We start from the raw sequence: 22,941 nt of genomic DNA on the forward strand, positions 1-22,941 counted from the left end.
ACACCGTCTGCATTTTCTTTTCATATGCTTTATGGTAGAGATCAACCATCAACGAAAACGTTTGTGGCAATTTGCAACAACGAAAACAAAACAAACCGGAGCAAAACTGCCAGTTCGCGTTTAGGCTGCGTACTGTACATTATTCGGCTGCAGACGTTCCATAAAGCATTCTGTATTGTAAACGCGTGCTAATTCATATGCATCACATTCCCGATCGCGATCGTCCCATTCCATCAGCAATGAATATTTACTTTCTAATATAAAAACCCCATAAACTTGATTTTCATGTAAAGCACACTAGCAAAATACCAAAATATATTTAAATCCACACGCTTATTGTTTTCCATGTTCACATTTCAGGTTCAATTTAATCCGTTTCGAAACAAAACCCAATGTTGATTGATATGTTGATAGTTTTTTCCTGTTGATTGTTGATATGGTTGATATTTTTTGCTTTCACAATCACACACACCCATACATTTAGCAACACACCACGCGTGTAACGGCCCATAGGTCACTGTTGGATGAAATAGACGAAGCACACGAGTTATCGCCACCGTTAAAAATAACATCTCGAAGAAAAGTTTGCCACTAACTTTTTTTGTCGTTTGTTTTCGGAATATCCGGGCCTGTGCATTATTCATAAAAAATTTACACCACCGTGACACACTTAACACCCGCTGATTCATGCTTTAAGGGAACTGAACGTCTCCGATTTTAGCAATAGGGAGTATTGGTTAAAATTCTTCGAATACTATATCTGTGCTTTGTATCAGCAAATGACAAAAAGTTGAATCATAATCTTAAATCCGAATTGAAAGTAATATTTGAAAGATAAGCAATATTTCTGAGTATTTGCTCTTAGCTGGAGTTGTAAAGATTCATTTTCTAACATTGAAGGAGTAGAATTGGAATTACATATATCCTTTCACCATTTGGAGCTTTCTAAGTCCTATAGAACAACCAGCAAATTACACTAGCTTTGTCTGTGCGAAATTACAATGTGATCGAACATTAATCTGCAGTAGTTATCCTATTGAGAAATTTTCGATACAATCATACAATAGTAATCAGGATCTTATAGCTGGAGAAATGAGATGATACAATGAAAAAAACTCTGGTCTTCCACCCCCAATAAACACACGCAATGACAACTTACTACATAAGCAACCAAGTGAGTGTCACGGATTTTTATATGAAATATGTGGTCTGTTGCACGTACGCATCACTATTTACCAATGCAGTTGCGGCAAAGATCCACGTATACGCGCGAGACCGTCACCCCAATGTCCATGAATGACGCTTTCGGTGTCTTTGGCTTTTTTTTTGTTGTGTACTATACAACGCCCCATTATTTTCATTTGACCATAGACAAAATAACAGAGGGAAAGCAATTGTGAATGAGGCAAACACACATACACACAAAGGCAAAAACCTTCTGTTCAAGGGAACGCGGGGAACAAGGAAAAACAAAGAATTTTCACCGAGGGAGACAGAATGGATGAACGCTTACATACCGGCATTGCTTTCCCCTCTCTTTCTTTCGTTCGCTGCCATTGTGACTTTTCTGCCCGCATTCCATAGCATACCAAGTTGTGCGCTGAAACCCAAAACCCGAGTGACTTCTTCGCACAACGCACACACTCATACATACATAAATGCATGGGCGCATGCTATGGATGACGCATTCCTCTCACATATGCGTGCCATATGTGCGCACGCAGCAGTGCGTTTCTTTTTTAATTTTAGTTTACAACCCATTTTAAACTGATTAGAACGAATCGCTAACAGCAATCGTGAAAACCGAGCGAAACGGCGCGCACAGCCATTCTGACATGAAAATTAATTCCCAAGCTACTTTTTTGGCTTTTTACAACTAAAGTTTTGGTTAGCGTGTACAACGCCAGCAGCATAATAGAGAAATTCAATACAAAGAGTATTCTTCAGAAAATTTAAAACTTTTTGTTGTTTGTTGAGGAAACATTAACACACCAGCAACAAACAACAGGCTGTGTTCTGATTGCTTTTTTTTTAGAAAAATAAAGCAAATCGTGCTACGTTCCCATCGGTGCATAAATGCAGTTTTTCCCTACTCTTTTCCTCTTTGGAATTAGAAGTTGAACGAATAATCTGTTCACTTCATCACTTCAAAGGGTTTTTTTACAAACTATTAATTATCGTCGTTGTTGTTATAATCATCAATTTAAATGTTTTAATTTAACAAGAGACAAATATTCCGGCACATTGAATGCGTTCACAAAAAAAAAGTTCAAAAAATCGCGCACTTGGCTACGTATCTGCTCGAATGAATGCCCACATGCGTACGGTGTACACGAACTGCTTGAAACGGGAATTCGCTCGTTACGCGTGCCTTCATTGCCAGGAACGCACGATCGCTCGCGCACACACTCTTATTGTGGAATTTTGGTCCCATCCAAATGAAAACCCGGCATATTTTTGGGCGTGTGATGCACTATGTGTGTGTGTTTGGCTGTGTGCGTGCGGTTCTTTCTCCTTCTTTCGTGTGCGTGTACGGGTTAGAAAGGCGTAACGAACAAGTACAGGGTGCGCAGAAAATAAAGAACCAAAAAAAAAAAATACCTTCACCTCATAAACGCACACAAACACACACAAATACGGTGTCACTTTTGGGTTGATAATGATGAAGGTTACGTTTGGGAGCATTTTTTTAATGTGTGCTGGGTTGAAAGCTGATTAAAAATGGTTCGATCTTTTGTATTTTTCTTTTTTACCCTTCCTTTTTCTTTGGTCTAGGGCAAGGGGGACGTAAAACACACCAAGTGGGATTGATTGAATGCTGCCTTTTTTTTACTTTTCGAGCTGTTCTCGCGCTTCTCGCCAAGCTAACGGGACACTAATGCTACCACGTACACACAAACACACACACACGTGCGCAAAACAGCATAAATATGAAATTATGAGTCAACAAAACAATACTTCACAGTGTATCCTCCACATTCATGCGCCCGAATGTTGACAACATACACACACATGAACTCATTCATACGCACATCTTTTTACAAATTGTAATACTGTGTAAAAATCAGTTAAAAAACATAATTTTAACTGAAAACCCCCGTTTTCAACATTCGCACATAGAACATCGCACACACACTCGCACACAATCATTGGCCTAAGCCTCTAACCCCGATTTGACAAAAGCACCAGAGATTTCCTTTTCGATAATTCAGAACTGCACAGTTACGTTACTGCCAGTGGTAAAAGACGTTACGCTACACTGAAACACATTTAATGCAACACTCATTTATGCTTTTACTAACATTACACGCGTCCACTACACGTCCGCAAAAATCCGACCCCACACACAGCAACCAAAAAAAAAAAAACAAGAAGACACTGCACGCACGCACGTACACGCACACTAGTAAAGACGCGCGCGTTAACTGCTGGAAAGAACCAGTAGAGGGAAAGTAACCCCCGGTGCGGTCGATGCTCGAGACAGAAATGCCGAATGCAGCCAACTGACACGAATGCGATCACCGGCATCAGAACTATGGGCTACCAGCGCCGGAATATTTCCGTTTTGGTTGAATTTTCATCCTCCGCCCATTCCTTCGTAGGCCGTACCGCCACGGACCTGGACCTGGTTCCGTTGCTCAATCTGCGCGCATTCGACGCATGCGATTTGATGCGCGGCTGCGGTTTTTTGCGAACTTTATTCCGCACGCGAGAGTTGTGATTTGGAGAAAATCGTACCGCAAAGTTGGTGGGTCGTTTTAATTTTATCCACAAACTTATTAGACGAATCAGATCGAAATTGGCTTATGGTTCAAAGGGTTTTTTGTTTCGATTTTGGGCAATATTAATGCTTCCCCGTTTTTCCTTGCACAGACTTTATTTTCAAACTGACTCTAATTGCTCGACCGTACAATTCCAGCTGGTTGACAACTTTAATATAATTTTTAAATTTCGTGGTGTTTTACTGTGCTGGTGTTTTACGCAAGTGTAATCCTGCGCATGGAAGCAGCCCGGCTAGTCTTATTCGCGCACAAATGACATCAATGGTTCGAAAATAAACTTTCTCCGTACGAAACGTCTTTGCGGTTTACTGATTATTTGCTTTGCGTTATGTGATTTGCCCGGTGGCGGGATGGTGAATTAAATCATATACTGAAAAAGGAGCACCAACAGCAGGGCGAGAGGATACCATTTGTTCCTAGTCTGACTATTTTTGCTTTCGGAAATAGTCTATGACAGCAGTGACTATTGGTATTTGTTATACAGCGTTTCTCAGTCATGCTGGACACTGTTGCCCCGAATTTCAACATCATCGCATTGCATCGTGAACTTTCCAGTGATATTTATTTCATTTTAATGTTTTATTATTGTAAAGCACGTGATTATGGCAAACAAGCATAATAACTCTACTAAACATTATGTACATTGAAAATCGTACGTGCTGTGATATGGGTTTGCGATTCGCAGGCGACGCAATGTAATAGGCGATGTTGAAATTCATGTGGATGGAGTCTTTCATGCATAAATGATTGAAATATTAAGGTTGTTTTAATTTGATTCTAGTGAAAGCCTGTTAACATTGTCGAAATTTAGACTAACTAAAACGAAATCGAAAGAAATTTGAAATAAATTTTTCGATGTTAGGTAAGATTTTCTTGATTAAATTGAACAATTTTCAAAAGTAACGCGTCTATAGTGCGTTAAACGCAGAAATCGCAACTGGAGCAACGCACAGGCATCAAGCGGTGTGAGTGGCTCAAATAGCTTTACTTTGCTTCGGTTTCTCTTTCGCGCAACCGCTTTCCCCTAGCAAGGCCAGAAACTCGAAGGAACTCGGCAAACGGATCCGAAGGTTTGAATTGACCGTTTACCGGTTCCCGGTTCGCATTAGAACTGGTTTTGTGATCACAAAACGCCACACACACATACACGCACACAAACGACAGACATATTCCGGTTTACGAATCTCGTAACCATGCAGTGTGTGTGTGTGTGTGTGGTTTTTGTTTTCTCTTCATGGGATTTGTTTATTTAAGTCTTTCGTCAGTAGTGGGACAGGTACCGGCACGCCCTTCTACCGTTGCGATAAGCAATCAATGCTTGTTTGCAGGTAGGTATACAGTCCGTAACGTCTCTGCAGCATAGAGTGATAATTTTTACTCTCATTTCACAACGTAGCCGCTTGTGCCACACACACGTACCAGCATGCGCGTTATAGGTTCCACATGACAAGCGACAGAGTCACGTTTTACCCACATTTGCTTTAAGCGACATGGCGGCCCTCGACACAACTGCGGCTGGGTGATTACGTGAACGACACGGCGACGAACGTGCGAAGAAGATATCCGGTGATGGCTACAGACGAAGTCACCACATCAAGTCACTGATTTGTCGGCTGGCAGTAGGTAAAATAAAAATTCATAAGCAGTATATCCTCACGCACCTCAAATGGTATTTTAAACGATCAACGTAACAACGGAACGATCAACGTAACAACGTAACAACGGACGATCATAAACGGCACGTTGGCGTAAGTCAGATGTGGTAAATCTACATCGCCAATCGATCAAACCTTATTGCACAGGTGTCAATTGTTCACACGGCGAATAGCTTTCCCTTCGCCATTTTTGATCAAAACTCTTTAACGGCGACTACTGGACACATACCGCAGGGTCAGCACACTGGATCAATGACGAGATGGACGTAAAACCTTCCCAACAAAACAATGAGCAATCGTTATCCTATGTACGGGTAGCGAGAACAGTACACAGCAAACAAGAAGATCAGTGATCTCGCTTCCACAGACATAGCCACAGGGTCGATTGCTACCTGTCTTCGGCCTGAACGATCGATTATGATCCACCGACGGGTGTCATTTTGTAAAGCACCGGTCTGCTCTGTCTGCCGTACGACACGCATCTTCATGACCTTGGGCATAGTCAGTGCCACAACACGCATGTGCTTAAGGCAGGTCAAGGCAAGCAATGCGTGTGTATAGCCGTTAACGAGAACGGTAGAACCGTCATGGTACCTGTCCTCTGGAAGGATATCGACCAGACATTAACAATCCCCCAATGTGGATATGCTATTTTAATTTTACTAAAAGTAAGGGAGTATTGTATCGATGGAACAGTATCAAACTATTGTCATGAAAACTACCAATTGGAAGAATGATCAATAACATTTTGGAAATTAAACCTCGTATAAGATGTTTCGAATGTCCAAGGACTTGGAGCACGCTATTCAGAGTTGCTAGATAAAACTGCTCGAGTCCAAGGTAGTTGATGACTCGTCATTATTTACAAGCACTTGCTTCTAAGTACTTGGGTTGCTGGTCAAGTGCAACAATGTAAAAGTACTCTGGTTGACCAGAAGGTGACTAGTGGATATTGGATGGCCTCTACCTCATCTAAATGTGAATAAATCTGACATCTTCCGTATTACGAGCCTGTTTAATAACTTGATGTTTAAAGTTGGTTGCATTGAAAAAAGCTTGGTTTAAAAGATCAAATGAGATATTGTGCATGCTTTGTTGCACATTGTTTGCAGACATCCTCAGTAAAAATGGGCAGTCAGTGTGTTTTTGTTTAGTCTCTTATTCCATTTCCGACTAGAAACAAATTAAATTTGCCTTAGAAGATCTATCGCTCAACACTGCTTTGATCGTCTACAGCACGAATGCGCGGAAGTCTCTATGCTTTGAAGTTCATGCTAGCATCAAACACATCAAAGCAATAACCCGGACAATGAGTGCAACGTACTCGCATCAAATGCAATAAAAACCGCTTTCAATCGGCAGTTAAATATAGACGGCTTCCGTTCTCTAAGTCTCTTTCTGCTGCATATCAAAACAGCGCGACGATTTTGATTGATTTTTGCCCATTTGAGTAAACATCGCTACGGACATCCGTGCAAAGGGAGATCAAGAGGAAAATAACCCAAACCTTTCATTTGCAGCTCTCAGGGAATTTGATTTGCACTTCATTGTGAACATTTGCCATTTACAGCGTTTGGTCTTTTTTTATAGCCCAACAGCGAAATGCACCGACAACCCTCAACACCCTGGTCCGTCTCATGTGCCGAGTGCTTCCAGATGTGTGTGCACGCCCTAACATGAACCGGGAGCATGATCATTCACCAATGCGTCCCAATAACCTTCCCGTTCAAGCGTACCGTCAACGGAAAGCGATCGACGAGACGAGTTTCCGGGGCAGTAAAATTTAGATACGCTCGTAAAATCTTCATAAAACTCGCGGCTCCGGCTAGCGAAGACTGTAACGCAAGCAGCTGCAGATAAGTGCAGCTTCTTACCAGACGGACCCAGCAGTCGCTGCAAATGAGTTTGTGCATCGGTTAGGTCACAAACCCCCACCGGTGGGTGAAGGGCCGGTAACGAGCGACGGTAAAACATGAATCGTAAAATGAACGTTCAACGCTCCGTCGAATGTCGTGTACTGGCGACAAGCAGCGTGACGAATCCCCCTCTCCACAGCAGTCACTTGAGAGCTGGAGTTCCATCTCCGTTAACAATCGAATGCTGCAATGATGAAGATTTGGATGTAACCGTTTCCGTGATTTTTATTTTCGTCTTCGTTTTTTTTTTATTCGGTTTTAAAACATAAACGACCATTATTGATTTCGCTACCGTACGGGGCAAAGGGTCGAACGACCGGAGCAAACCGGTTAGCGCACTGTGCAGCATAACCTTGCGAATTGCGCTAGTAAGGTAATTCGCTGCGGCATTTACGACCCATCAGACTAGTGTTTTATTGGAGCGGTAGCAATTGCATATGAATGCGTAATTCAATATAGAGCAATTCGCATTGAATTGAATTCCTGCTGATGGAGTTTACAGCTATTTGAACCATCTGACAACTACTAACCGGTAGCTTGTGACAATGAGGCCATCCGAAAATTCGTCTCTCAAATATTAAGAGTTTATTGCAGTATCAGCTTCCGTACCTAGACCTATACGAATACGAGTTCATGATGACAGCTACAGCTTAGCTTCAACTCACCAAGACGTTTTGGGATGTCTATGGTTATTCCATAGCACATTATTCTTCGGAGTTGAATGTCTGGAGTTTAAGAAGTCGCGCTCTCTCTGGGTGAATGCATGCTGGTCAGAAGCGATTGATCTTGTGTATTTTGGTGTATTTTGGAAAAGAATATTAATACTAGATAGAGCCAAAGCAGCTCTTTTATACTTTCTTTAAAACTGTTGTATCAACAAACAGCAAGTAGGTTTAAAAAGCAACAACGCTAACTCGATGCAGAATAATAGCATTATACAACAAACTTATGTCAGTAACCCGTGCTGACCTTCAATGAAGTACGGCCTTGCGCTTATCTATTCCGACGACTATCAATAAGTGTCCGGTGTTCGACATACACGAGGAATGTATCATGGCTATCCGTAATAGACATTCCAATTCCTAGATAGATCACGAGACGCGCTCAAGCTGCAGGTACGGTCTGGTGCGAATGAATGCGTTTGTTTCATAGGTGGTTGATGTGTGTCTTTTCCAGTTAGTAATGATACAAAACGGAGTTTTACTTCCAGCTCTACATCAAATCGCTAAGATTGCATTAATGCAGTAGGTGGTGGAAAATAGTGTGTTAATTATCTTGGATATGTGTTAGAGCACCATCTTCACCAACACTCACGTTAGGCAATTGTTCCAAAAGCATCCATGAATTTCTTTCCGTTGGAACGTGTGCGAGTGGTGTCGATATCTTCAAAATAAACCAAACAAACCGCCTACTGATGGCGGCCACCGGTTGTTCGGGGTGTTGAATTTCATTACAATATCCGGCCAACAGACAGGCCCCATTTTTCAAACCAATTCCACAAATAGATTAATCGTTGGAACATTTCAATTTAATTCTTCTCGCACCTTCCTGTTGTCATTTCCACCCGGGGCCTATTTCCTACGTGTACAAGCAGTAGTACTGCCTTGCAATCCTAACCTCAATGGTCGGGTGTTTGATATTCTTGGGATGCTGTCTATAACTGAGGAATGTTTTTTCCGCGCAAAGATTTAGCACATTGCTCGTGTTTTTCTTTCTTTATCTTTAGAGCTTGAAGAACAGTAAACAATCAGTTTTGTGGCCTGGTAGCGTATCACGCAAACCTTGCCCAACCAGCTTGAAATTCGTCTGCCAAAAAGCGATACGGACGAAGTGCTGCTTTGTGCTGCTATTCCTTATACCTAAAGCAGCTGTTAAATTTTGCACGGGAGAATTGTAAAAAAAGAACTGAAAACTATACAATTGTACACCAATTGGTACCGAAACGGCTGGGTAACTCGTACGGCACGTCGTGTGAGCACTGAGGATTATATTTGTTTTCATCTTTGTTTTCGCGGTAGGAGAATGGACAAACTCGCACAACACATTCCGTCGACTGCTGCGGCATAATACATTTTGTGCCACAGAATGGTAAAAACTATAAAATGTATACGCAAACATACGGCAGAGTAAACTGCAATTCTGCACGAGAAGGACGCCACATACGCATCGGAGAAGAGTTTTCCCCAGCGCATTAACTGTATGCATGAGCACAAACGATTAGAACCAACGCGAGAGAACAAATAAAACAAGCTGAACTCAGTTAGAAATCATAAGAGAATTATAAACGACCAACTAAGCACTGGAGCGAACAGCACAAAACGAAACGAAACGATATGGGGCATGGTATAAAGTTATTAAAAAAAAAACAAAGCAACGAAACAAAAGTTCTGCAGCTCGACAAAACAACCCCTCCCCACCAAACAAATGGAATAAACGAGATGGAAAATTAAGAAACAAGAAAGAGATTAGCAAAAGTGATGAACAACTTGGGAAACACAGAAAAAAAGCGACGCACTCTTATCAATCTAGTGCTAGTGGGGTAGGTAAAACGAGGAGAGGGTGGGGAGTGGAGGGATGTGGAGGATGAAAAATACACGAATGAGAAAAGTTTCCATTATGATACGTATAAACTCGGGCTTGGTGAGTTTTGCCTAGTGTTTTCCCCTACAATTCATCAACAGTTTTTTTGTCATTCTATCTGCTGGAGTATTTTTTCTTTATTGAAGTCGCATTCGTTCCAGGCATTGAGAAACACTAGTCGTTCGGTTTCGTTATGACGCGCGTACAGTGTTGTTTTATAACGTTTTTGTTTCACTCCAAAGTATCATAAAATAATATGTCAAGACTGGTAAGCATCGAGAAGAAAGATAAGTTACTGAAGTGTTTTGAAGAAATTGGAATAAGAAAAGAACGAACAACTGAAGAAATCTCAGAAAGCGAAGCTCGGTTCTGATGATAAAAAAAAAAAACAATATGATGTTGCTAAGGTTACAATCTTGGCTCTATAGTTCTTTTTCCAATTAGTGAGGGCTCACTGCACTGTTTTCCACGATAAAAGAACGGGATTATCGGTTGTCGTTGTTGCAGAAATGCTAATTTAAATTTGCAGTGCAACCTAAGAGAAATCTTAGAGCTTAGTGCAGAGGATAATTAGAACATAAGAACAGCTTAGTGCAGTGGGACTATGCAATGTTCACTGGTGGAAAGTCGTTTGAGATATTGGAACTAATTAAATTAATGAGATACTGGCAACTATTCGCATTTTGTTGTCTCTGACAATGAGTCTAATCCGTTTTTTTATTTACAATTTATACAAAGAGTGACATACTGTGTTCCATATCGAAACAATGCTGATAAACACGTTGACTCAGAGATGAAAGAAACTCCAACGATTCAAAATCTCTTTAATTTTTTCACACATACATACAAACACGTTGACTGAAGTTGTTTATTTACCTGTTCAAGTGAAAACTTATCAAAATATGTTCAGCCGTGGATCTGTGGAGTAATGGCGGATCGAGCCCTTTGGAGGCCCCAAGCAAAATGGCGGACTTGAATCTTAGGAATAGAGATTTAGATTCATTCATTATGTTCAAAGATTCATTCAGATTCATAAATCTGAATCAGATTTAGATTGTAAAGATCGTAAAGTGACAATCTCGTCAAACGGAGTACTCGTTATTAGGGGGTTATATATTTATCGAAAATGTAGTTCTTTTCATTTAATCATACTAATAAATTAAGCGATTATTTAATTATTGAAAGATCGCTTTATATACTAAGCGTTCATATATATATATATATATATATATTCTTACATATAAAATATAGTAAAAACCCGAAAAACTGATAAAGTTTTCCGATCCCTGCACGAATATGTCCAATTCTTTATAAAGCGCGCGTGTTCGTGTGTGGGTGGGTTCGGGAATGGTTTATATATTTGATTAGATCGCAGAAATGAGGGCTTTGCTGAGTTCAGCACACTTGTCGGTTTTGTTTTTTTTATTGTTGTTGTGTTATTTTTGGTGGGCGTCTTTATTGTTACTCACACGCTACACAGCTTAAATCGCTCGTAAATGCGTGTATGTCGGTCGGAACAGCAATGGCAGCAGGTTGATATATGTGTGTATATATGTGTGTGTATATGTGTTTGGTCGTTGCTGTTGTTGTTTTGTAAATAATGAAACATTTTTAAACATTGTTTCGATTGCATTACCCCTGCCCCGTACCAACCACTTTTGCTTTGGTTTCTTTTTCCCTTTCTTGTGTGTGAGTGGGCTGTGCGAAACTTTTTGAAGATGAATTATAAACGTTTTGTTTTTTTTTTTGCTTTATCTCGGTAGAAATTTGGCTTCTTGTAAAACTCTTTTTCTCGAGCTTGACTTCTAACCCATTCTTGGCTGGCGGTGTGGCCCAGGCACAACTGACAGGAAGAGTAATTTCTTTGAATTATTTTGTTGCTCCGCTTTGGTTTCAGCTTGAGCCCTCCTTTTTTACCGACTCTTACGTCATGTGAAAAGAAGACACTACACTTTCTGCACTTGCCTCAAGGCGATGTATCAAGCCGTAAGAGAGTTGTTTGATATTTCATTCAAACGGTTGCGATGTTGATTACAGACGAAAATTAAATATACGACCAAGTTTGCAGCCTTGGTTTACGGAACATTACAACTAACTCTTTGTTTAACCGTTCCCCACGCTTGTTCGCTTCGCTTTTTTGTTCAAGATGACTAGAATTATATTTTTGATTTGTATATTTGCAGCATCCCTTTTGCTAGTACCGTGTTGGCTCAGGGGTGTTGTACTTACTTGGAAAAGCTGGTTATCGTATGTTCGAAAAAGAATGCTCTTGGGGTTTGTTGTTGAGAGATTTACAGCATCAGGATGTTGGTCGAACAAAAACAAATCATAATCAAACACAGACGGTTACGCAAACAAAAAACAAACACACTATTAAGTTTGTGGCATACGGGTTCATGCAGTTTACTACGGCAAATGGGCAACTGGCTTCGAGCCGCTGCGTATAATGCTACACACTAAAGCTAAGTTTATGTCGTCTAATTCTTCGATTGTTCATTCCTTTATCTAGCACTGTGGTGTGTGGTGTGTCTATTCTTGATTATACTGAACTAATTTTATTCAATTAAACACTTTTTAAATGGATTGTAATGGACGTGAACGGAATTGTTATTACATCTTTAGACTCAAAACAGCTCTAGCCGTGTCACATAATTTAAAGCAAACGTGTTTTATCGTACATTTCGTGTCATAGAGCCTACAAAATGAAACGGGTTCATTTTATTTAAGGAATGCTGGTATTCCGCCGAGATTTCGAACGTAATCGAACAAAAAGTGAAGTGAATTCTACTCACAGCTGAAAGGATCTCTAAATCCCTTACGTAACACAGCCAAAAGCACACAAGAAACACAGGCATGCAAGACACGCAATACGGAAGCAGAGATTGGAATGGCGCTAACGACTCACTTTGGTTGTCGTCAGCCGGGGCGACGGTAGCTCTATGACCGGCTGCTTGTCCACCTCCTGCTGGAGCTGAAGTTGTGGCGGTGTCTGCTGCTGTTGCTGCAACTGCTGCTGCTCCTGTTCCTGCTGCTTGATGCGGTTTGCCTGCGGGAAGAGAAACGCACAGCGGGCAATTAGTGATAAGCTGTTTCGCGGTTGTTTCGTTGAGATTTGTGTGCCGCGCTGGTTGTGGGGAAGGTTGTTAGGCTTACGTACACTCGCTCTCGATTTGGCGGCATGGTGCGGCAACGGTATGGAGTCGGTGCAAACCGTGTAACGATCACTCGGTTTGTCCGAACGACGCCGGGGCGACACGTAGGACGATATCCGGTGCCGCGAATGGCGTACGATCGAAACCCAGTCAATCATGGTCGCAAGGAGAGAGCTACAAAGCCTAGTTGGCTAAATGTTTAACACTACTGACATACTTCGTTCCTTCTTAAGATTTCAAAATACTAAAATTCTTGCACGAGTACGGACGAGATATCAGGGATCTTTCACCATCGGTTGTCTGACTGGTGGAAATGGCTTGATAGAGCAAATTGAGAATGGTTGATAGCGGCGTCATGCAGTAAATAGAGTACTCTGGATGTCACTAGGTGGGTAGCACATATCACACAACCTTCCACGTCACGTCATGTCGCTTCGAGAGATGCAAAGAACCTCCGGACGGAAGAAATACAGCTCAGGAGGAGCTCCAAAATCTTCGACTTCAAATATTGCTTATATCAGAACCCTCCACTTGCGAACACTACACGCACGGTGATCTTATTCTAAAGATTACGCACATCCTAAAACACACCCTCCAACATTCACACCGGCATTGAGAACTTCATCTAGGTGACCTCTCAACTTTCCATTTCTTCACCGGATACATCCAACTTCACCAGTGTCCCCACTCCCAACAAAACCACGTGGAAATATCGTCCACCTAGCGATGTAGCGTAGGGGACTTTATGAGATTAATAAAATAAAAATAAAACTAGCCTTGAGAGCCAAAGCGAGAACTCACAATCTAGCCTATGTTACAAAACCCAGCATGTTGGGGGTCGTCCCGCCTTCCCGCTCAGCACACTTAGCATGTGGTTCAGTTCTTGGATTCACACAACTAATACATGCGGGACACTGCGATACTACGCCAGGATTTGATAGGTTAGGTTATAGTGACCACCAAATGCAGGCAATGGTCGTGCGCACGTGTGCGCCTCGATCACACGATCGATACCGATCGACTACCGAACCAGTCCACAATGGTACAGGTGTACAATGTGGATGTAAATCGGCAGCGCCCGAGACGCTAGCATCAAACCAACTAAGAACAACACCGACGTGAACTAACAATAGTAACGCTATCGAGTAGCAAACAAACAAAGACGAAATCAGGGGGTTAAAAAAAACAACAACGGCCAAAATAAAAATCCGACTACACACGCGTCCGCGGTCCAAAACAAATCAATCTCAACTAGTCCCGTGTCCCGCCCAGAGTGGCGCGGAGAGTCGCAAAAACCTTTTTTGGCGTCCGCCAGGGGGCGCACCGACAGTCTGTCCCGGGGACGCTACCAGCCGGGAGCCGAGCTGATCGAAATGGGGCAAACACTCGTGCATGATACCAGGACAGCAGGGTGGATACGTCGTGAGATAGGAAAAAAAGTACACCGCAAGAGAGGAAAGAGCGAACAACCGAGCAGTGTGTATGTGGGATTTCCTTTGCGTCCGAAATTAAGTTACGGTTGCTAAACGCACCCACCTAGGGCGTAAGGGAGCGTGCCGACGTGGCACGTAAGGGGCGGTGAGAGTGGCAGCTGCCTATAGGAAGCTCATTTTAAGAGCATTGGGTAAGGGGAGAAGGATGAGGGGGGGGGGGGGGAGGGTGGGATGGCGTGACGGGGGATGGGGGATGGTAGAAAGAAATCAACACGATACGTGTGCGCCTGGGAGAGTGTATCGCGGATCGTAAACCTTCACTGACAGGCGTTAAGGCCAAAAGGGAAACCGATGCGCCGAAGCGCTGGTTGGGATGGGAGCATCATCCACGGTGTCATCTATTCGGTTGCCACTATTATTCTACACCGCTTAATATAACCTTCGGCTACCTACGACGGATATTCGGCCATCGGGATTGATACGGTACGGCGATCGGCGACTCTGGTCTGCTATGCGGCCGTCCATCTTCAGCAAGAAGCGGGCGGGCTTGTGTGCAGCCTGTGTGTTTACGATCCTCGCCGATAGAAGCGGGCTATTAAAGCCGGCCGCCGCATGTGCTGGCCAAATGTGCTCATATTTCACACCGATTTTGCAAAACGATTCCGTACCACACCTTTTACCCGATTCAGCAGTTGTACCCCGCGGCACGGGGGTTTATCATAAAATGCCTCCTACAGACACATGGCATTTGCGTGCGTTGCGGACAGAGAGGTGCCTCGAATACCCCACCGTGTGCACCAAGTGAACGATCATCGGGTTGCCGGGGTAGGCAAGCAGGGACTCTTGACGTTTGTCGAGGTTTTTTTTTACCGAATTAATACATATTACTAGTAGTACTATTTCTAAACATTAGTGCCCCAGGTTTCTCTAATTCATACGAATTTTCTTATTTAATTTAGATTTTCCAGGAAGGGAAGAATACACAAGAGATAGATGGTAGTTTAACATTCTATAGAATTCTATTAATAAAACGAAATCACCGCCATGCGACACACTGCATCACACCGGCTTATCACATCGGGGGGTGTTTTATTATGTTGTTGCTTTGCTCAATCAGACTATTCACAGTATTTCCAGGAATTACAACCGGGTGCCGGTATGCTGCCGTACGTTGATTAATTTAATTTAAAATTGCAACCAGCCGCAGCATTGTCCGGTGTGCCCCCGACTGCAACCGAGATCACAAATAATTTGCAACGTGCAATCCCATCACTAATCCAATTACTTAACTGTTAGCTTGTTTTTTAGTTGCTTTGCTGTTGAAATATATAGCCACTAGCGGCAGCTGTGTAATCTTGTTAGTATACGGAACTAGGGAAGCTATTACCTTTGAAATCGTTTGTTAACTAATGCTAATGATTGTAGTTAGGGAAAACAAGGCAATATACTGCGAAGAAATAGTTGATTTCTATAGTTTTTTTGACAGTTATAATGTATATAAATTCGTGGAATTTTGTATTTGATTTGAACTTCAGGTATTGTAGCTAAAAGAGTATCTGACAAAACTTTACCCAAAAATATTTAAAGATTGAAAGATTGAAAATTTTTTATTGCTGCTTTTATATGATAGCTTTCATATTTATGAAAACATCTTGTTTAGTGAGTTCGATTCAGCCATAATCTAGGGCACAAATGCAATAGGTCGGAAGACATTTCCTTGTCAGAACTGTGAAAGGGCACTTCATCAAGTATGTACTCAGCCGATAAAATAATGTCGAAAAGAGAGACACGCAACATCTCAAATACCACTCTCTTTGATGTACAACATCCCGCTGTCGATGTTATTGACTTTCAATTTAATATGAAAAAAGAAATTGTTTACACATGCCTGCCGGCCGCTCACTGATTGGCAATCACAGTTAAACTTGGTTGAGAGATTATTAAATTAACGGGAAAAAGTAGCTGGATACAGCGAAAAATTCCAAATAATCTGTACAGTTTTTATTTTCAACCTTGTTTTTTTGAAAAACCTTTGAAAACTTGATTGAAAATAGTACAGAAGGAATATAGAATATGGGGGCGCCCGGTGTTTAGTAGAATCGATGGAAATTACTGCAAATCTATATATTTATATTTTATAATTACCTAAATTTCCCATGTTTTACATTCAAACTATTATGCTAAAGTTAAACCCGTATTACCTTTTTTTTTACTTCTTTTAAACGCTCTATAATGTATGACCCTAAAAACGGTTTGCCGATCCCTGCTCGAATTTGTTTCATGGACACGAAGCAACCCGTAGAGTGCAGCGCTCGGAACCGGTGGCCACACTAGCAGGGATTGTTTGCCGATAGGACACAACCCAAAAATACCACGGCCCAACCGTGAGTAACGTGAGGAGCGGTGGCAAGCAGACAGACATATGAGCTTGTTATTAATTTGCAGCAAACACAGCTTTAAATAATGACCGGTATAGACACACAAACGCATACACATCCCGCCCTTTTTGCGCGTTCTTCCGTGTGCACGGTCAGTCAAAATGCCGTGCTGTGTATCTGCAGCAAATTGCAAACCACACGTTCGCACCCTGTACCCAACCAGTGGCGAGCGGTACCATTTTGCCAGTGCCCAAATGTCGGAGGTTCCACGCGTACCTGATGCTGTTACGTTCTAATTTTATAACAATTGCTTCTGGGTTTTTCGCGCGTGCAGATGGTGGTGGTGTAATGTGCTGATTAAAACTTACCCGGTAATTCGAAGCAGGAGTGAGCTTTTGGCCCGTGTGGTATGTGTGTGTGTGTGAATTAAAAACGAACCATTGCAGACACATAAGAGGATCCGTTAGGGGAACAAACTAACCCAGAATCAAATGGATCCGATTTCATGTGTAAGGATTCCCTTCCCCTCTAACTCACACACCCCGCATACTTACTTCGTTCGCCTTGATGGCATTGTCCTGTTCCCATTTGCTAGCAATCAGCAGCGTTTCTGCGGTCTTCTGCTGTACGGTTTTGGATTCGTCCAGTAGTGTCAGCTCATAAAACTCTTGTATATCTGAGACGGGGATGAGAAGAAGAGAGAGAGAAAATGCTTGTAATGTTGGCACCAGTGGCAGCGGGAGCGTTCTGTAACTGCACAGCAGTTTGGTGATGGATCGATGTCGTTCCATCATTGTGGAGAAATATAAAATCATCTTCCCTCCGGTCCGGTAACAGCCACTACATCATCGCAGACAAAACGGCGTCCGACTGACCTTCTAGGTGTCTTTTTCCTTATTCCAGCGCCCATTTTTAAGGCCAAGAAGTATTGTTTCGATTCGCTCTTTACCTTTTGCCGACCAGAAGCTAAACATCATTTGCCGAAAAGTTTTGCTCCAACGCTCCTGCCTACTACTCTAGTCCGCGCGGCGAATTTCTAGGAAATGGAATAAGATTGAAGCAAAAGATCCCAATCGTACTATTCAGTACTGTCACAAAGTATCCTTCAACAAAAGCACTCGTCAGTCGACGTGATTGTCCAAATGCGGGTTTTTTTCTTCGCATAACCTAAGGCGCGTGGTACACTACTTCATCCTTTTCAGGCCGTGGTCTTCCGGTTTTTTTTGCTCACCAAAATAAAAATGAAGCACCCCAAAATGTTGAGAAATCGATCGAGACACATCAACATGACCGGATGGCGGCTTCTAATGTGTGCCTTCGGAGAAAATGGTCTTTCTCGTAGCAAGAAGACTCACCCCCCCCTCCCCCCAACACTGATTGGACGTTTAGAGAAAAGCAAAAAAAAAAAGAAACCGGAAAAAGGAAACCATGACAATCGATGCCTAGCAATGGCAATGAGAAGAAGAAAGAACCCCCACTCCCCGAGCCGAGCGCTCCACCAGTCATCTTTCTTTGCATCTCATTTCGTTGGTCGAAGCTGCAATGAATGAAAGAATCGTTTGGAAGCGGATGATACTGCCAAGTCACACAAACCACGCTGTTCGAATCCATTTTCCGCCCCACGATAAGGCACGAGATGTAGACGACCATGTGCATGTGTGCGTTGTCTAATAGAAAAGCCGGAGCTAAAATGTCGAAGAAATTGGAGCAACATTCCGGGGGTTTTATTTTTAATGACGCAAATGAAACGGCCGTACGGTACGGGATCTCCCGGCAGATGGTAGTTTGGTGGAGCTGGGGAGGGGATGTGTGCAGCTACGGACACAGTTTACCCAATTTCCGCTCGACGGGCGGTGGCCTCAATTGCATGACCAGGCGATGCACTCGCCATGCGGTCCGTGGAAGTCGCTAGGGTTAGGCATTTTCCGAGAGCCCTAGAGATGCGGACACTGCTTCATTTCTGGATACCGGTTGGTCGACTTCTGGTTTTCGCATCTGACAGCACTCCACGCCGCCCATGGCATTGGATTTTGGTAGCGAAACGTCGGTTATGTGTGTGATTGTGCTGCAACCTTCATTGAACAGCGTCGTAGCAGCGTTGCGCTTGCATAAGCTTCATCTTGCTAATTGTGCGCTATAAATAGCTGATTGTTATATCAGCGAAACGCTCTACCTAGACTGCGAGCTCGGCTCCGAGTTTTTCCCTCCCCATTTATGGTTCATACCTCATTTGCCAGCACGATTGGATAAAAATGAAACAGATTGGCAAGCACTGTGGATCGAGCGTGCTTGATGGTGGGGGAGGGGTTGCAAGAGGTAGATTACCGGGCGGTACACACTTACCCAGCAGGGCCTGGAAGAGGCGCGATTTGAATATCCGGATGACGCGTTCGATGGCGCTCCGCAGGGCGCGGTCCTGCGGTGTCGACAGACGGGAATGGTAGTCCTCCAGCAGCTCGAGCGCCCGGTGTGCTTCTGCAATAAGCGGCAAACGAAGAGTGGAATGAGATTGAGACGTAAAGATAAGCAAGATGGCGATTGTATAACATTAGCGCTCTCGCGACGTAAGATATGACACGCAAGAAACAAGCAATCCATGTACAATACAAACAAACAAAAAAAAACAGTAACTAAACACACAATTTACACGCAAAAAGCTCGTACCCATTAACGCAACACCTGCCATAACTCATATCGTTTTATGTGCAGCGTTCTATTTTCGGATGACGGACATCCCTGCTCAGAAGTTTTCCCCCTCCCTCTATTTTATTGTCCAAGGTCGATTAGTGTGTGTGTTTTTTGTTGTTGTTGTGATTTTATTTTTATTGAAGTACACTTTCCACCCCGCAACCGCAACGACCTTTTTTTAGGGGGCCCCACACTACGACGCATTCCAGTGTGTTCTGTACCATCTGGGCACGGACCAAACCACGTTGTCCGGGGGTTGCGTGAGCATTCGGTCAATTTTTATAGCCCCATAGCTCATCTACATTTTGTTAATGCTGGTCATGTTCTCGCTGCCGAGCTGAAGTAGTTCAGTCCCTTCGGTTTCACATTTGCGTACGCCAAAAATAGCACGTGCGGTACGTGCCAAGTTGTGTCGGGGGGAACCCGATGTCCAAAGGGTATTTTCCCGATTGTACAGCGTGAGGTAATTCAAGCGACCCCCAGCAGCTCCAACAGTGAAATGGACACAAAAAACACCCTTCTCAATCAGACGTCATTCCTCGTGGTGGGGCTGGTTGGTCAGCACGGGATTACGAAAATGCGGTCATTTCATCTAACGAAATATAATGAACCGATAGCGAGTGGTTGACCGCACCAGGAATTGGCGTTCCTGAGGTGGAGCAGCAGAAGCGAGCGTGCTAGAACTGCATGACCAGCAGTAAAACAAAAGTTATTTTTAAACCGCAGCCAAGTTTAAGGTTCGGCACGACAGCGGTTGCTTAACGTCTAGGTTAGTGCACGTTATGTCTACCGGCCCCGATGATGATGGTGACTGTAGTTGGAGCACGTCTGAAGAAGCGAATGCGCCCCAAACAGTGTCACTTTCGTTTGGGACGGGTACTCACCGTTCGTCGTGGATAAGACAGCAGCAATGTTCGGGAGGGTCCGAAAAGCAACACGTAGCGTGACAAAAACTGGGACAGCCCCGGCAATTCTGCGACGCGCAGGTAACAGGCGAGCGACCGTTGCCAAAAGAAGTTTAGGGTCGTGTAAGTTGGAGCTCGTAAAATGCTAGCAAACAGTAAACGGGTGGGACCTGGGGGGAAGAAAACCTCTCCCATTACACGAGGTTGGGTGGATATCGATCGGTCGTTCTGGCCAGTGTCGATTTGTAGACCGACCGCTTACGATGGCGCCTGTCAGTTCGCCGTGAAACATCTGGAATCAGCAAATCATCCCAACGTTTCCTTCACCCCAGCTAGCCCAAAAATCCCCACCAGCATCGGTCTGCGTTAGCTACCGAGTTCCAGTGTTTCGGAAACGTTGCTTTGACAGTTCGACCTAGATGGGAAACCTGTACGAAAGTTGTCATTTTTCCCATTTCGAGCTGGGGCGGGGTATTGTTGCCGATACGGTAGGGATCGATATCAAGCATGTTGTGCTGTGAAATTAACCTTGTCGGAAGTGTGGTCCGAGTTGGAAAACTTAAAATTAGAACCATTCCGACCGAACCATTTTCCCCTATCCAATCTACGCGGGAGCGTACACCGGTCGAGATGCAACAGCTCGAGCCCGAGATAAAGGCCGAGATCAAGGCGAACGAGATCCGTTAACGACCGGGTGTGCAATATACCGCACACGGGAGGAAGAGGAATCGTGATTGAACGGTTCAGAGCTTTCTACGCAAGCATTACGCTGCATGCATCAAATCATCCGTCCGCTGGGCGAGCTGGGCCCTGGGATCACCACCGGACGCCATCCCCGGAGGTGCGAGCCGATGAAACGTGACAACTTTTTAGCTTTGCAGCTTTTCAAGTACACTCCGGTGCCGGTGTAGAGTGGCACGCTCCGTATCGGTCCTGATGGATCTCGGATGGTTTCGCCGATTACCGGCAAGTGCGGCTGATGGCCGGGGGAAACATTGTGGTAGCTGCCGGATCTTTCCGTTGTCAACCAACGAACGCCACCGTTCGGTTCACGCCTGTCACATCACCGACCGGTGTTGCCTGACGCGCTGTCAGTTCTGCTCTCGATCGATGGATATTAAAGGCGTGGGTGCTTTGTGTGTGTATTTGTTTCCATCGATAGCGTTCTATATCCACCTTACCACCTCAATCCCAACAGCAGAGAGCACACTTGTTCCATGGTTGGTGCTTTTGTTTCTCCCTCTTCTAGCGAATATGTGACCGTTTTATGGACTAGAACACGATGCACTTGTAGGTGAAGTGCTTTATAAACCAGTGTTCACTGATAAAGTGAAAAGTTTTCGCCCGTTCATTCCATTTTCCATTCTGCTACCTCCTTTTTCTCCCTTAGCTTCCGCCCCCCCTTCCTCCACAAGTCTCCTACTTCCGAATGAATCGGTCCTTTCTACGATCTATAAAAATCGTCCATTCAGAACGTCACAGTTGCGTGTTTGAAATGCAGCACAATGGTACCGTCGCTACTTGTCGCCACCCGGACGACCTCACCCGCACTGCACGTTGAATGGAGCCACCCATTCATCTACGCACCGTACATCAAACAGATTTGCGTTCGCTCACCCTCCCTCTCTTCTTTGTGTGATGGAGAACAATTCTAGTGCAAGCTCACTGTTAGGCACCTTTATCGTCCGAACCGGGAAGGGTTCAAAGTTGGTCTTGCACGCGTGTTACTCAACCGTGCCCATATATGAACCGACCGGGTGGTGCCGCAGTACACCTGGAATTGTTTGTTCCGCCAAAGGTGGCGATGGTTCGCTGTTGATAGCAAGATTATGCGAATTAAGGCTAGATTTTTGCTGACGCTGTTGTGCTGCATAAAGTACCCAAAAACTATCTGCCAAACCAAACAGCTAGACGAAATTGTGCTGATGTCAGGGATGTCAAACGTGTGCTCGAAGAAAATGGTTCACCGTAAGTTTTGAATTAAATTATTTGAACAACTTTCTTTTTTTTCTTTTGTAAGTGATTACTTACAAGAATCTTTATTTGTTATCTGTTTAAAATAGTACATGTAAAATAATGATGTAATTTTTCCGTAAAAATAAAACAACACAGACACAGATCAGCATGTGCAAGTGGTCGGCAAATTTCTTGGAGGAAAGAGCTAATGCACTCTTGCAATCAATTATACAGAGTGAAAATATGAAATGCATAATACAATATATCCCACATTAGCAATTACATGGGCTGAATACCGATGTTAAATACCACCTACTAAATATTCCCTCTTATACTACTAGATCGTCTGGTCCCATTCGTTCGAGAGACAGTTTGGAACTATGAGATTCCGAAACGGAAAATCAACCATTGACCAGATCTTCTTCTATTAGGTACACATAATTTACATTATGTGTAACACAATATTATTCAAAACGAATTTGTACAGTATTGAATT

The 22,941-nt window shown here is 43.5% G+C and overlaps 1 protein-coding gene across 1 annotated transcript in view; it reads right to left on the reverse strand.

Moving 5' to 3' along the window:
- LOC128709075 (disks large 1 tumor suppressor protein) overlaps positions 1–22,941 on the reverse strand; it is a 38,723-nt gene that overhangs the window by 13,483 nt on the left and 2,299 nt on the right. Inside the window, exons 2-4 of the mRNA XM_053804063.1 lie at positions 19,240–19,371; positions 17,451–17,572; positions 12,839–12,979 (exon numbers count right to left, since the gene is read on the reverse strand). Coding sequence (XP_053660038.1) covers positions 12,839–12,979; positions 17,451–17,572; positions 19,240–19,371 — 395 coding nt within the window. The remainder of the gene's footprint in view (positions 1–12,838; positions 12,980–17,450; positions 17,573–19,239; positions 19,372–22,941) is intronic.

The sequence above is a fragment of the Anopheles marshallii genome, chromosome X, assembly GCF_943734725.1.
Source record: "Anopheles marshallii chromosome X, idAnoMarsDA_429_01, whole genome shotgun sequence".
Taxonomy (NCBI): Eukaryota; Metazoa; Arthropoda; class Insecta; order Diptera; family Culicidae; genus Anopheles; species Anopheles marshallii.